The sequence below is a fragment of the Oryzias latipes genome, chromosome 6 (assembly GCF_002234675.1).
Source record: "Oryzias latipes chromosome 6, ASM223467v1".
NCBI classification, from domain to species: Eukaryota; Metazoa; Chordata; class Actinopteri; order Beloniformes; family Adrianichthyidae; genus Oryzias; species Oryzias latipes.
In genome coordinates, this window is record NC_019864.2 from 21,633,612 (window position 1) to 21,647,702 (window position 14,091).

The 14,091-nt window shown below is 38.0% G+C and overlaps 1 protein-coding gene across 2 annotated transcripts in view; it reads left to right on the forward strand.

Annotated features, from left to right (window-relative positions):
• Positions 1 to 14,091, forward strand: part of itpr2 (inositol 1,4,5-trisphosphate receptor type 2) — a 59,557-nt gene that overhangs the window by 3,718 nt on the left and 41,748 nt on the right. For both annotated transcript variants that reach the window (XM_023955929.1, XM_023955930.1), the window contains exons 2-17: positions 3,410 to 3,480; positions 3,638 to 3,756; positions 3,841 to 3,927; positions 4,935 to 5,093; positions 5,755 to 5,853; positions 5,946 to 6,029; positions 6,128 to 6,274; positions 8,032 to 8,127; positions 8,398 to 8,442; positions 11,013 to 11,161; positions 11,505 to 11,604; positions 11,680 to 11,840; positions 11,914 to 12,055; positions 12,198 to 12,356; positions 13,301 to 13,473; positions 13,765 to 13,884. In XM_023955929.1, the coding sequence (XP_023811697.1) occupies positions 3,410 to 3,480; positions 3,638 to 3,756; positions 3,841 to 3,927; positions 4,935 to 5,093; positions 5,755 to 5,853; positions 5,946 to 6,029; positions 6,128 to 6,274; positions 8,032 to 8,127; positions 8,398 to 8,442; positions 11,013 to 11,161; positions 11,505 to 11,604; positions 11,680 to 11,840; positions 11,914 to 12,055; positions 12,198 to 12,356; positions 13,301 to 13,473; positions 13,765 to 13,884 (1,911 nt within the window). The remainder of the gene's footprint in view (positions 1 to 3,409; positions 3,481 to 3,637; positions 3,757 to 3,840; positions 3,928 to 4,934; positions 5,094 to 5,754; positions 5,854 to 5,945; positions 6,030 to 6,127; positions 6,275 to 8,031; positions 8,128 to 8,397; positions 8,443 to 11,012; positions 11,162 to 11,504; positions 11,605 to 11,679; positions 11,841 to 11,913; positions 12,056 to 12,197; positions 12,357 to 13,300; positions 13,474 to 13,764; positions 13,885 to 14,091) is intronic.

Consider the following 14,091-nt stretch of genomic DNA (forward strand, 5'->3'; position numbering starts at 1 on the left):
TTGGAACTTATTTATGAGCTGCCGACTTTTCCAGATCACCTTCCTGTTCAGCCACTTAGCACTTGGTGAAGCTTCCTGTTTGGGTTTTTCAGTTAGATGTGGCCTCGATTCTGACGTGCGGGGAATTAATAATAAAAAACTGACGAAGGATGCTGCGTAAATAAAAGGAAACAGTAAAAATTACGCTGGTATTATTAAATGGGGCCAGCTGTTTATTGTAAACAAAAATCCATAATGGTGATCTCTATAATGCCCATTTAAAACGGGAGATGTTTAGCTTAAAGTGTTTTCTCTGACTTCTTTAAAAATGACCTTTTAGGTAAATTGAAAGTTTAATTTCCTCCACTGCTTTTCCAACAGGTAGGATTTGACGTTTAAATACTTTAAAGTTTTGAAAGTCAGCTTTTCTACTAAATGGGAGATTGGATCCTTAATAATAAAATGTGGAGTCTTTGCTAAAACACCAACTAAAAGAGGATTTGTTTTTGTTTTTCATTTTCAAACAACATCCATCCACCTGCAATTGCAAGCATTTAATTCTGTAATTAAAAAAAATCTGCTTTTTCTATCCATCTAAAAATGCTAACTTTTAGATTTTGATGAAAGCTTGTTGATCTCTAAGAAAGATTTTTTCTGCATTTGTTTATTCATTTTCCAAATTGCTTAAATTCTGTTTATAGATTCCCTTTTAAAGGCCATATGAAAATGCTGACTTTTGAATATGCTATTTTATTGCTATAGTCCCTTTTATAAAGCCAGAGCTGAATATATAGTGTTTAAGAAAAGTTATTTATGTTTCTTCCCATTTAGGTTAAATTATTTTAACATCTGCAGTCAAATATGGAAAAAAATACAGCTGACTCAGTTAACATCCTAGATATTAGTCATAATTCTCAGTCGTTATTACCCAACATGATTTAACTCTCACTGACTTAAATAAAAGTAATTTTTATTCATTTTATTCCTTTTGTTTTTGTCATGGCCTTAGCTTTGGGAATGGGCTATCCTGTGTGTGTGTGGGTGTTATTCAATGAATTTATGAAAATGGAAAAACCGGTTTGTTTGGGTGTTTTGTATTGGGCCCATTTTAATTCAGCTGATTTATTTATTTATTTAGGTTTATGGTCTTTTTCACCTTATTAACCTCTTTTTAAAATTGTTTCCCAGACTTTCTGAAACGGGAAAGAAGGTGGGACAAATATGCATGCTGGAAACTTGAATATGCCCAGTAAGGCTGCTGAGCATTACGCAAGATGTCAATCAAAAATAAAACACACACAACCCCATTTGAGTCAAATTTTGATCTTTTAAAAAGTTTTCATATTAGAGTTCTCATGGATTTATCTAATGGAGAAATCTAATTAAAACAACTCACCTAGTTGCTACCTCATGAACTGATGTGGTTCCAGTTACTTCCCTCTTTTTTTTTTTTTTTTTAAACTTGAACTTATATTTTTTCACCCTGCTGTAACTCGCCTGTTGGTGCTAATATGAAGCACCTTCCTACACGAACTTCCCCCTTCACATCTACTACCCCTCCAGTACTGTTGTTCTCTGACAACAAATGGCAACTGATGGTTCATGCATCACGTAGCAAAAGATGACAATCAGAATCCTTCAGCTCTATAATCTTGATGGTAGCATATGTTGTCTAGCTTTACACGCTCAGCTGCTTTACTCCAACTTCTAAAGTTCTGTTTGTATATAACTGGTTATGTTAAAGTTGATTTTTATTTTATTTCATAGAGATTGTGGAGGGTCATCAGGGTAGAATGGTTAGGACAAAGGTAGCCAAGCATTGAGAACACGCAGAAGGTGTCTGGATATCCAAGGAGGAGAATGCAAGTGTGAGCATACAGTTCTCCACCATCTTCTCGCTCAGCACTGAGTGCCTCCTGAGGAACGCCTATATTTGCACCATCCTACAGAAGGGTGGACTTTTAGGAATGCTGGGCTGTCTGGAGCATACAGGGGCGGTCATACAGCTGATCGGGGAGGTGGGAGAATTGGCAGTCCTCTGGCTCAACCTCGCCAACGCCTTTGGATCCATTCCACACTCCTTTTGACGACATACCATATCCCAAAGAAGATTATTGAACTCATATGAGACTAATATAACAGCTTAAAAATTAACCTCTTGGACAACTACATGTGCGTGGCATTTCCTGGACATGATCACTGGTTGCACCATGGCAGTGACAACGTTTGACCTACTTATGAACATTTTTGTCAAGGCAACAAAGGTGGAGGGCAGGAGCACTCTGTCCAGATCCAGCATTCATCAGCTGCTGATCCAAGCCTCCTTGCAAGGACGTTCAAGCCAGACTAGACTGTTTCTCAGAACCAGAGAGAAGTGCGTGAAGAGTCTGGGAGAGATTTATGACCCTGAAGGGCAAAATAGGAGAATTTAAGGCTGTGGATCAGGGGGTACCTAGAAAGAGGAGCCACTAAAAAGAAATCAGCAAGGCTGCTGAAAAACTTGATGGCTGTGGTTTATGAGGTGACATGGATGGGTGTCTGAAGATCAGTAAACCAAAACACCAGTTGACCCTTCACTGAGGATGCGTCCAAGCAGAAATAAAAAAAATATCTTTAAAAACTTAAAGTTAAATTAGTTTTAAATATATATTTGAAAAAAAAAATTATTGGGTATCAAATTATGAACTTGCGAATATGTTTGTTATAGTATTTCAGCAGCCCTTTTAAATAGTTCTTGACATTTTATGCAGCTGAGGAACACAGTTAACAGTGAGTCTATATTTGCATCGATCCACCTCATTTGTGAGTCGCTGTGGATTAAAGTGTCTGCAAATAATTAAATGTAAATCTAATGTTACCGCCCGATATCGTTTTAAGCAACTAGCAAACAAAAACCTAAAACATGCGAAAGAAGAAGGTCGTTAAATGGTGCCCTCTCTAGGCTTTCTAATCATCTTTAAACAGAAACCACATGGTTTCCTCTTTGGGTTGCAACCACACCAAGCCTTCTACTGAGGCCACTCTTCCATCACCACTCTTAAAGTATGACATCATCACGAGTTCTGCTTTTCTGCTGTATTTTCTTTCTTGTAAACAAACTTCCAAGCCTGAGCAGTTCTCCCGGCTAAAGTGCTAAAGTGTCAGAGCTGCATTTGAGATGTTGAGTCTGGCAGCAGATGCTGGCAGAGCTCTCAGCAGACGGATGTGAGATGAAACGGAGACTCTCGCATTGAAAACACATCAGGGGGAGAGCAAGGGATGCACCATTCCACATATTCAAATGGTTTTAAAGTCAAATAAGAATCACGTATTTGCATGTCGATGTGGAGCCTCTGACCAGTTTGTCAACCACAAATGTCTGTTTTTAAAGCCATAAAATAATAAAGGCATATGTTCATTGATTTTTTTATTTTCCCTTTTACCTCTGCAGACTCGTTGATGACAGATGTGTGCTTCAACCCGATGCTGGAGACCTCGCCAATCCACCCAAAAAGTTCAGAGGTGTGCAAGTTACGCTGGTGTACCAACACAGACCGACAGTTGGTTTTGTTTTACAGAACATTGTTGCTTTGGAGAGAAATGTTCCGCTTTGTTAGATTACAGTTGCTTTTTACCCAACTGACTTTCATGAGTTTGACTTGCGTCTCCTCTTCTGCAGATTGCCTCTTCAAGGTATGTCCTATGAACAGATACTCAGCCCAGAAACAATTCTGGAAAGCCAAACAAGGAAAACAAGGAAACAACAACACACAAGGAGACCTGTTTAAAAAGTTGCAGGTACAATTTTCGTGTGATATAAGCTTACAGTCCACACCTCAATTTCAGTTGAAAGCTTTATCTGGGTTCTGTTTTCTTACCCAGCATGCAGCAGAGCTGGAACAGAAGCAGAATGAGACTGAGAACAAGAAGGTCCTCGGAGACGTTGTCAAGTACAGTAATGTCATCCAGGTAGAGCTCACTTTACTTTTGGTATCAGGTTACACGCAGTATGAATGAACAGTGTGGTTCTAATGTTCCTGTTTCGCCAGGTTTGACTCTGTGTCATTCAATACGAATGCGCCGAGGCTGCAAAATCTGATACATTTCTTTTAAATATCTGGCTGTTAACTTGAGGACACTTAAGCTACAACTATATTTACCAAATGTAGACTGAATGTTTAGGGTGCCTAACCCTTTCAAACATAGTTTAGAATTTTTCCAATCTTTCAGATGCTCAGTTTTAGATTTCTTTCTTTAGGATAAAGGTCTGGAATAGCTTTAAAATAATCAGATTCATTTGTTAATGCTAGTTTGATACACGTTAAAGAGATATAAATATAAAAAGACTATCACCCTAAAAACCCACTCATGTTTTTAACATGTTCTTGTGGAATTTTTCTGATGGTGGAGGACATATTAAAAAGAAAATAGGCTGAAAATTGCATTTCTGTGTATTTCTTCATTCAAATTGTTGTGAATCAGGCGCAGACAAAAGAAAATGCTGCTGGAAAAAGTTTGTAGCTACAATAGCGAGCCTCAAGCTCCTTACTCCGCTCCGTTCTGATGCATCCACTTGCAGACGACTAGATTTTTTCGTCTGAGCTGTAATCTGGCTCCAAACTGTCGGGCTGCAAAGCTCCAATATTCCTCACCTTTTTTAATGCAGCATTAATGTTAGATTGAGAGTGTTCGGGGCTGTGAGCTACCAGGAGAGAGTGCAAACATATGGGTGATGGGAAGAGGGGGGAGGCTTATTCTTCACCACCGGCCCTGCCCACAACTCAGAGAGGAATTTTTAATAAATTACTGCCGCTCTGCAGAAACTATGTCCCAGAAAACGACAATTAAAAAAAAAAGTTTGCCTAAAAATGGCATGATCATGATTTGTATCATTCTAAGCTTTTATTTTTAAGAAAAAAGGGAATCCTCACATTTATTTGTAATAAATAATTGTCTCTTCTCTCTTTTTTTAATAGCTTCTTCACATAAAAAGTAACAAGTACTTGACTGTGAACAAGCGTCTCCCTGCGTTGCTCGAGAAAAATGCCATGCGCGTCTCCTTGGACCCTGCTGGGAATGAAGGTTCCTGGTTCTACATCCAGCCCTTCTGGAAGCTGCGCAGTGAAGGAGACAATGTAGGTTTCCCTTCCTTCCTTTCTCCAAACATCAAATATGGGGATTCCTGTCCACCTACATTCAGGTCGTTGGTTTCCCTGTTCTAGTGACATTTCTGATTTTGTCCTTTTTCTTTTGGCTTTAGCATCCTATGATTGAAGGTATAGCTCATGATTGTGCATGCAGTGAAGATCAGCAAAAAACACTGGGGGGGAAGCATGGATGCAGCACCTCTCTTAAATAAATGCATGTGTCCTTTGAGAATTTGTCTTTTGAATGGAGCTCTCGACACCGCATTGGAAGGCGTTTTGTGCAGCCGCAGCGTGCCTGAGTGCGGCTGCCCAAAGAGCTGACCTTGAACAATCTGCTACATCTTGTGTTGGACAGCATGTCTACTCTAAGCAGCACCACAACAACAGGAGCCTCACTTTTTTTTGTCACCGTACGGTTGTGTGCTGCATTCATATCCTCCGAGATATGAGTGTTTGTTTGCTGTGAGAACTCTTCCACACGAAGCCAACTTGTTGAGCTGGTTGTGGAGGAGAGCTAATTACAGGATGATACATTGTTAAACACTCCTTGCATGGATGCGCTTTCACTGTCTGTTTATGTTGTTTTTTTAGAGTATCAGAAGTTGGCAAACTTTTGCCTCCTGTTTCATTGTGTTGGCTTTGCTTTAAGGTCGTGGTTGGAGACAAGGTGGTCTTGATGCCGGTGAATGCAGGACAGCCGCTCCACGCCAGCAACATCGAGCTCTTGGATAATCTTGGTTGCAAAGAGGTGGGATTATTAATTGGTTTTTGTATTTTTATTTATCGAATTTATCCTAAATAGAAGATTTGTTGCCTCTTATTGTACGTTTCATGCTGCAGGTCAATGCTGTTAACTGCAACACCAGCTGGAAAGTGACTTTGTTCATGAAGTTCAGCGACTATAGGGAAGATGTTTTGAAGGGGGTGTGTTTTTTTTTCAAATCCCTTCTCCTTTTAAATTTGTGTTCTGGAACTGAACTGCATTTCTTACAGTTTTTTCCTCCTTTGATTTTGCATCACAGGGAGACGTGGTGAGGCTGTTTCATGCTGAGCAGGAGAAGTTCCTGACCTGTGATGGGTATAAAAGACAGCAGCATGTTTTTCTCAGAACCACGCTGCGGCAATCGGCCACCTCGGCCACCAGCTCCAAGGCTTTGTGGGAAGTTGAGGTAAAGAGCTTTTGGTTTGATTCATCTGAAGATTCTGTCTTTGTTGGGGAATTTTAATTGTTTGAGCTTTTTTAAAATGTTTGTTTTTGCTCAGGCTTTACATTTTTTTAAAATCAAAATGTTTTTTTTCAGCTGCTGGTAATTGATGTGTCTAAGTTTTTTTTAAATAATGTATTTTTATTATTATGTCTGTGCTTGTATGGTGCATATTTTAACCTAAAATGTGCAATTTATTTATCTCTTTATCACTTTTTTTCTAAATTGATAAAAGTGGTTTTTCCAAAATATTTTCCTATTTAACTTCAAAATTATCTTTATCTTTGGTTTCCCTCCTTAAGGCAACCTTGGTTAAAGTTTTTAAGATTAGCTTTCCCTGTGCTGTTTAAATAGCACAGGAGGGCATTTAAAGTCATTTGGATTGAAGTTTTAGGTAGTTTGCATGCATTCAAATGCAGTTTTTCATAATTTATATCTAAAGATCGTGCCAACGGGATAAAATAATATTTTTATTTTCAAACTCTTGCATGCCTTTTTCGAAATGCCATCTATTGTGCTGCATGTTACCTGTTATCAGCATGCAGGTCTTTCAAGTTCCTGTTTTTGCCCTGTTCTTTGTAACAGAATCCATTCTCATATGAATTGCTGTTAATATTGCAGTTACTGCTTGATGATTTTAATTTTTTAAGCATGCTTTTTGCCATCTTCCGATATCTAGAAAATCTAGAAAAAGCTCATTGGAACATTTTTTGAAAATTCTGCCTGCATGTACAAAATCAAAAAGTATTATTTGTGAGAATACTGGGTTTGTATTTCAAAATAATGAGATTTCCCTCTTTTTTGGTCACTTTTTAGCTCCATTCTTCTCTTAGCAGTTTTAACTACTCAAGTATTGACAGTTTTGTTCTTTTGATAAATTCATGCTGGTGCGTTGGTTAATTAACACATTTTGCATTTTTATTACAAAGTGAATAGGAAAAGCCCTAATGCCTTTAAAAATATTTTGCCCTAGTGGCCAGAGCAACAAAGTTCAGCATTCTTTTTGCTTTTTATGTGCCTCATTTTTTTGCTTTTTGTGAAATTCAATTTCTATTTTGCAGGGGGGAAAAAATATCATGGAAAGCACTAACTGTAATGTGGATGTAGTTTTAGCTATAAAGATCTTTCTAAATTTAAAAATGGTCAAAAGACTCGGAACTTATCTATAAACTCAATAAACTATTAAAAAAAGCATACATTTTTTTGCAGATGCGGTTAAGAGGACTTAACTTTACTTTGTATTTTACATGGATTGCCTTGTTAAAATCAACATTAAAGACTATTTTAAGATTTTTTTAAGCTTATTTTAAGAAATATTTGTATTTTAGTCATATTTAACCTTCAAATGGACATCAACATGGTTCTGTTTGGTTATTCTAAGATTATTCTGTATTTTTATTTTAAAATAAAAATAAAAATACTTCTCTGTTTCTTTAGCAATATTTAACTTTATTTGGCTGACTTTTTCAAAAATGGTTTGGTATTTCTTCTACTAATTTAGTATCCTAAACATAGTATCTTTTGCACTAATCAGCATTTTATTTTTTCTACTGAGTTGAAAATGTAACTTTTTTTCTTCTTCAAATTTCACTTAAAATGCCAGCTTTGGAAATAATGTCAGTCCTTTTTTAAATTAGAATACTTCTTTTGAGTCTCGTAACATGCTCACCAAACTGCTTTTTTGAAAACTAATGCAACCTTTTTTTGTGTTGTTGTGACAGGTTGTGCATTATGACCCGTGCAGGGGAGGAGCCGGCCACTGGAACAGCCTTTTCCGATTCAAGCACCTGGCAACCGGGAATTACCTCGCAGCTGAGGTTTGTCTCACTCCTCGGCTTGTGTTTGTCACATAATAGGTCATTTTGGAAGAACATCCTAAACTAATTAGTCTTATTTCATTATATTAAAGACGAGTTTTGAAACTTTGAGCGCACTTTGAGTGGGATTGTGGATGATGTGCTGTAGATGGCAGTATCCTCCTGCCATTCGCCATCCTTTCCTGTTGTAAAGATGTAGCCATCATAGCTGCAGGGCTGTCAGCAGAGCTTTGTGGATAGCATGTTGCTGACTGTTTAATTTCTCTGCAGGGAAATCCTGAATTCAAAGACTGCTCAGTTGAGTCCAAAGGAGAGGTGAGTCAGTCAATCGAGCCCATTTTCCCATCACCTATCTTCAAACTGGGACATTAGACTGTCAATTATTAACAGTTTATTTATGCTATGAACCAAGCTGATAAATATAATTTATGGTGTTCTTAAATTTAAGTAACATTGCATCTCAAATGATAGATTGATCTAAATGAGCCTGAAAAGAAGGAATACAAGAGTGATGTAATAGTTAGTATTTCCTAGAAACAGCAGTTCAGATTTCAGCCCTTTCTACTCTAATCAGGCTCTGGTTATGCAATACCCCTGCTACAGTTCTAACTCAGCATTCTCCTGACTTCTAAGCTTACACTTGCACACCAACTCTGCCAAACCGAATCTATATTCAGACATTTCTTTCAGCTTTAGAGCTGCCCGGCACATTTGTATTCCAGCAAGATTCACCCAAGCCCTCTCAGCCTCGCACACTTTCTCCTGCACATGCTGGATTTCAGACACACAAGGGGCTCCTTACATAACGTCTGAGCGAGCGAGGGTGGGAGGGGGGTACCCAGCGAGTGAGGATGGAGGGGAGGCAGACGTGATGTCTGCTCGTCTCTGCTCGCTTGTGCTAAGCTGGTGGGGTGACTCACTAGTGGTGGTGGGAGGATGGAGAGGAAGGAAGGCAGCTCTGGGGAGCCTCCCATTGACATGCAAGGAACAGGCAGTTTAAACAAGTTTAAATGAAGGTTCAGAGACAATGCTATTAAGTTTTGGATTCACATGACTATGGACTGCGTTCTGTTGATGGTGCCAATGTGTTGCAGCAGTTTCAAGTTATAGTGAATTTCCAAGGAATCTCTGGAACAAGTTCTAACAGTCAATATGTCAATCTTCCATAGAGAATTCTGCTTGTCTGGTTAATCTACTTTGAGTTGATCTTTATTTGGGTTTTTAATAACCTCCCCCAGGCTACTGACACGGCGGATCACGTAACTTTGTACTGTTGCCTTTACAGTATGTGCATGATGCAGTAAATCAAAGCACGTTGAACTGAGAGGCTAGATGGCTGGAATTCTGCAGCGTTTTTTTAAAATTAGTTTTAATTTTAATAGATATATTTGCCGTGGCTGGTGCAAAGCACTTGCATCAGGTGGGCTTTGCCAAAAAAAGAAGCTAATACCTGGAGAACATGCAGGGCACCAGCTTTTAAAGACCAACTACAATGAAATATTATTTTTAGTGTTTTTAACATGTGCTTGTTGCATTTTTCTCATGATGGACGACTTGTAGAAATATAATTAGGCTTAAAATTACATTCCTGAGTATTAATTATTCAAATTGTTGTGAATGAGGAGCAGGTGAAAAAATGCGGTTGGAAAAAGCTTGTAGGTGTATTGTAGAAGCTACAACAGCAAGCCACAAGCTCCCTGTTCCGCTCCATTCTGATGCATCCAATTGCAGACAAATACATCCATATGTGCCTTTTTTTTCTCTCGTCTGAGCTGGCATCTGGCTCTAAACTGTACGGCTGGACAGCTCCAATATTGCTCGCCTTTTTTGTTGCTCCGGTAATGCTATGTCGGGGGGGTGAGGCGCTGTAAGTTAGTGAGAGAGCGCGTTAACAGATAGATGTTGGGAAGTTTAGACAGACTCCCTCTGCTCCAACAGTCTACAACTCAGAGGCAAATTTCTAATGAACTAACGAAACTTTGCAGAAACTGTCCAAGATTTTTGGCAAAAAACTGCATAAATATAATTAAGATGTATAATTAAAAGGTTTGACATCTGTGCAGTGGGTTTTAAAACTTTGTGGAGTTTTCTGGTACCACAATATCTTGGTTTTAAATATTTTCTGGTAGACAGTTAGGTGGGCAAGTCTTTCTGATTTTAAATCTGTCACAGCTTCTGTGACATTTGGGGTTCCACAGGGTTGAATATTAGGGATGCTTCTTTTTTCTATGTTCCTGCTTCTCTTAGGCTCTAATTTAATAACACTTTTCATTGCTATGCACAAAATAATCAGGTATATTTATCATTTCATTTCCCCTTAAAACGCTTCTGTCCATGCTTTTATGGCTATGACCTTTTGTAAGTTTTCATGATGACGGTAAAAAACACACTTCCTGTCATCCTTCCCAGCTTATTGGGGTTATTTTGCTTCACACAAAACAAACTTGGATTTCAACATGGACTTCTCCTAGAGCTATGGAGGTTCAAGAGGAATCTCAGAGGGGATTGAGCTTTTATATGTTTGTCGCAAAATCTGTGAAAAACTAAATATTCAGCAAGTGTTAAAATGCATCTTAAAACCCACTTTTACAAGCTCGCATTCACTATGAGAGTCAGATTTTTTTAAGGTTGCATTTCTAGTTCTATATATTTTTCTGTTTTAATCATTTATTGTATGTATTTTTTAGTAGTTTCATGTATAATAATACATAAAAATAATACATAAAATTTTGACTATGCCATAAAGTGCTCTCTCAGTAATATTAAGAGGGGTGCATTTATTTTGATCTAGTTTTTGCTTGATTACCACTGGGATTCTAGTACTCATTTGAACAATGCTTAAGGTGTATTTTACTCAAAACGATGTGTGATCGTTTGCGCTGCAGAATGAGACCGATGCAGTGTACTCCAAAAGGAAGCATCAGGCAGCAGAGAGGATCGCCTACACCCTGGTTTCTCTTCCAGGAAGCGACATTGCTTCTCTGTTTGAGCTGGACCCCACCACTCTACAGCGGACCGATTGTCCTGTTCCCAGGTCCGTCTCTCACGTGGAGCTAACTGCATTCAACAGCTAACCCTAGAAAATCTAATAAAATTAGAGATAATGATCATTTTGACTCCAGGTTTTGAGTTGTTTTTTGAATTAGTTGGTTATTAACTGTGAAATATATTTTCCTGACCTTTTTTTGGCATAATTTTTTCTTTTCAAATGCGGGAATGATAACTGGTCCTGCACCTATTTAATTCATAAAATCATTTTGATATAAAAAAAAATGATGAATGAATATTCCCAAAGTGGTTTAATAAACTGTTTTTTTGTGGGTTTGCATTCCCTGAACTCATATCAGCTGTTAAGTATTGCTTCCATCCTTCCTCAGAAACTCCTATGTGAGACTTCGGCACCTGTGCACCAACACCTGGGTGACCAGCACCAACTTTCCCATTGATGCAGAGGAGGAGCGACCAGTTATGCTTAAGGTCTGAACACAAAACTTGCTCAATCTAAAAATAAGAAGATTTTTTACTTGTGTCTTTCTTGGGTCATCCTGTCAGATTGGCACCTGTCGCTCAAAAGAGGACAAAGAAGCTTTTGCCATCGTGTCCGTTCCGCTATCCGAAGTCAGAGACCTGGACTTTGCTAATGATGCCAGCAAGGTCTTGGAAGCGACAGTGAAGAAAATCCAGAATGATAACCTTCCTCAGAATGAGAGGAGGTATGAGGACATCAGAATGAAGGTTACTTTTATTGTGTGAGCATTACGATTTGACGTTTCAATTCATCTTCAGGTTTGTGACCAAGCTCCTGGAGGACCTGGTTTTCTTTGTGTGTGTGGTACCAAACAACGGACAGGATGTTCTTTCTGTGGCCACCTCATCTCCCAACCGAGAGAGGCAGAAACTCATGAGGGAGCAAAACATCCTTGCCCAGGTAATGATAAGTGAAACCACAGAGACTGAGCTGAAGTGTAAACCACTATTCACATAAGGTTTTCAACTTCTGCTGTGGTCCATAGGCACTGCAGCTGGTTAACGTGATCCATATATGTTTTGTTTTGTTTTTTGTGCTCCAGATATTTGGCATCCTTGAGGCTCCGTTTATAGATAATGGAGAAGGCGCCATGCTGAAGCTGGAGCAGCTGGGAGATCAGAGATATGCTCACATCAAGTACATCCTGAAACTCTGCTACAGAGTTCTGCGACATTCTCAACAGGACTATCGGAAGAATCAAGTACGTGATCCTTCCTATTTTCTACGTATCAATAGTACCAATTAAGAAAAACTTTTGTGCCATAAAAAATGAATTTAAAAACGACCAAATTTAAGGAAAAATTGAAATGTGACCATATGTTTTTTTAATTAAAATTTTTGAACTGTTGGATTAAACACAGCAAGTGCTGAAAGCAAAGATCGACAAATACTTTGTGTGGAATTGAAAGGATCTGCAGCATTAGTGAGCTTCAAACAGAACGCCCTTTGGTAATTACAGACTAGTGTGACCTTTTTGAGTCTGCATGTATTAGCGGTTGGCTAACAGCCTGATGGATGGATTGTCTTTATTGATCCTTAATCAAAAAGGAAAATGAATGTGGAGCATTCAGGTAACGGGGTGTTAAGGAGGAACTGCATTTCCAGGTGTCATAGCAACAAAAAGGAGTCGTACATCTTTTCACAATTGATCATAACATTGTCATTCTAAAAAATAAAAGTAAACGAAGTAAAATTGACTTAAGATTCAAAGAAATGCCATCTTTTTTTTTTTTTACATTTTTTCCTAAATTAACAATGTGGTAGGTTATATTTAGGAGATGTCAAATATTTGATGATTTTTACATTATAATTTTGTCATCAATCTTTTATTATTTATACGTTTTTTATTTATTCCCAGACGAAATTAATTTATGGCTTCCAAACCATGAATGTCTAAAATGAAAATTATTTTTTGTCAAGGGGTAATGAAAATAGAAAAACATGAAGATTTGGCAGTTAAATAAAAAAAACAACAAGTGTGACTCGTTAACTGTTTTTGGTTAGTTTATAATATGCAATATTTGATTTGATCTATTATATAAATACTAGTACATTATATATGTACAAGTAACATAGTCAACTCTGCAGTTATGATTTCCTAACTGTATAAACATAAAGAATCAGGTTTTTTCTTTTTTCTTTCAGGAATATATCGCCAAAAATTTTTCCATCATGCAGTCTCAGATTGGGTACGAGATTCTAGCTGAAGACACAATCACTGCACTGCTGCACAACAACCGCAAGCTGCTTGAGCAACACATCACTGCCAGGGAGATCGAGACCTTTGTTAACCAGCTCAGGCGCAACCGGGAACCCAGGTAAAATCAGCATGTCCTTTTTTAAAGACTCACTCCAATGAAATGGTGTTTTGGGGTTGTTTAACATGTTCTTGTAGGATTTTTCTCTTGACGGAGGACATGTATATAGAAAATTAATCTTAAATTTACATTTCTTTAGAAGATGATTGGAGTGAGACTTGAAATATGTGATTGTTTGGTAAACCCCAAAAATGAGTTTATAGGTTTTGTTTTGTCCTCTTTAATAAATGGGGAGCAATCTGCCTGAATTTGTTGAACTTTATTGATTCCGTGTCCAATCTGTTTTATCAGATACCTGGATTATTTGTCTGATCTCTGTGTGTCCAACAAGATGGCCATCCCCGTCACACAGGAGCTTATCTGTAAATTTATGCTCAACCCCAGCAACGCTGAAATCCTCTTCCAAACCAAGTGAGTCACGCCAGCTGCTTTGGAAATTTCAAAAAGCTTCTCACATCTCTGTTTGTCTCTGAAGCGTGTTTAAACATAAGGTATCTCTCCACGTTAGGCAGCAGTGAAGGTTTTTTCTGTTTATTATTGTGAATTTCATATTTTCTCTTTACCACATACTTTTTTTGCTATTATGTTTGTGAATAATTGCATTTTGGTGTGTAATCT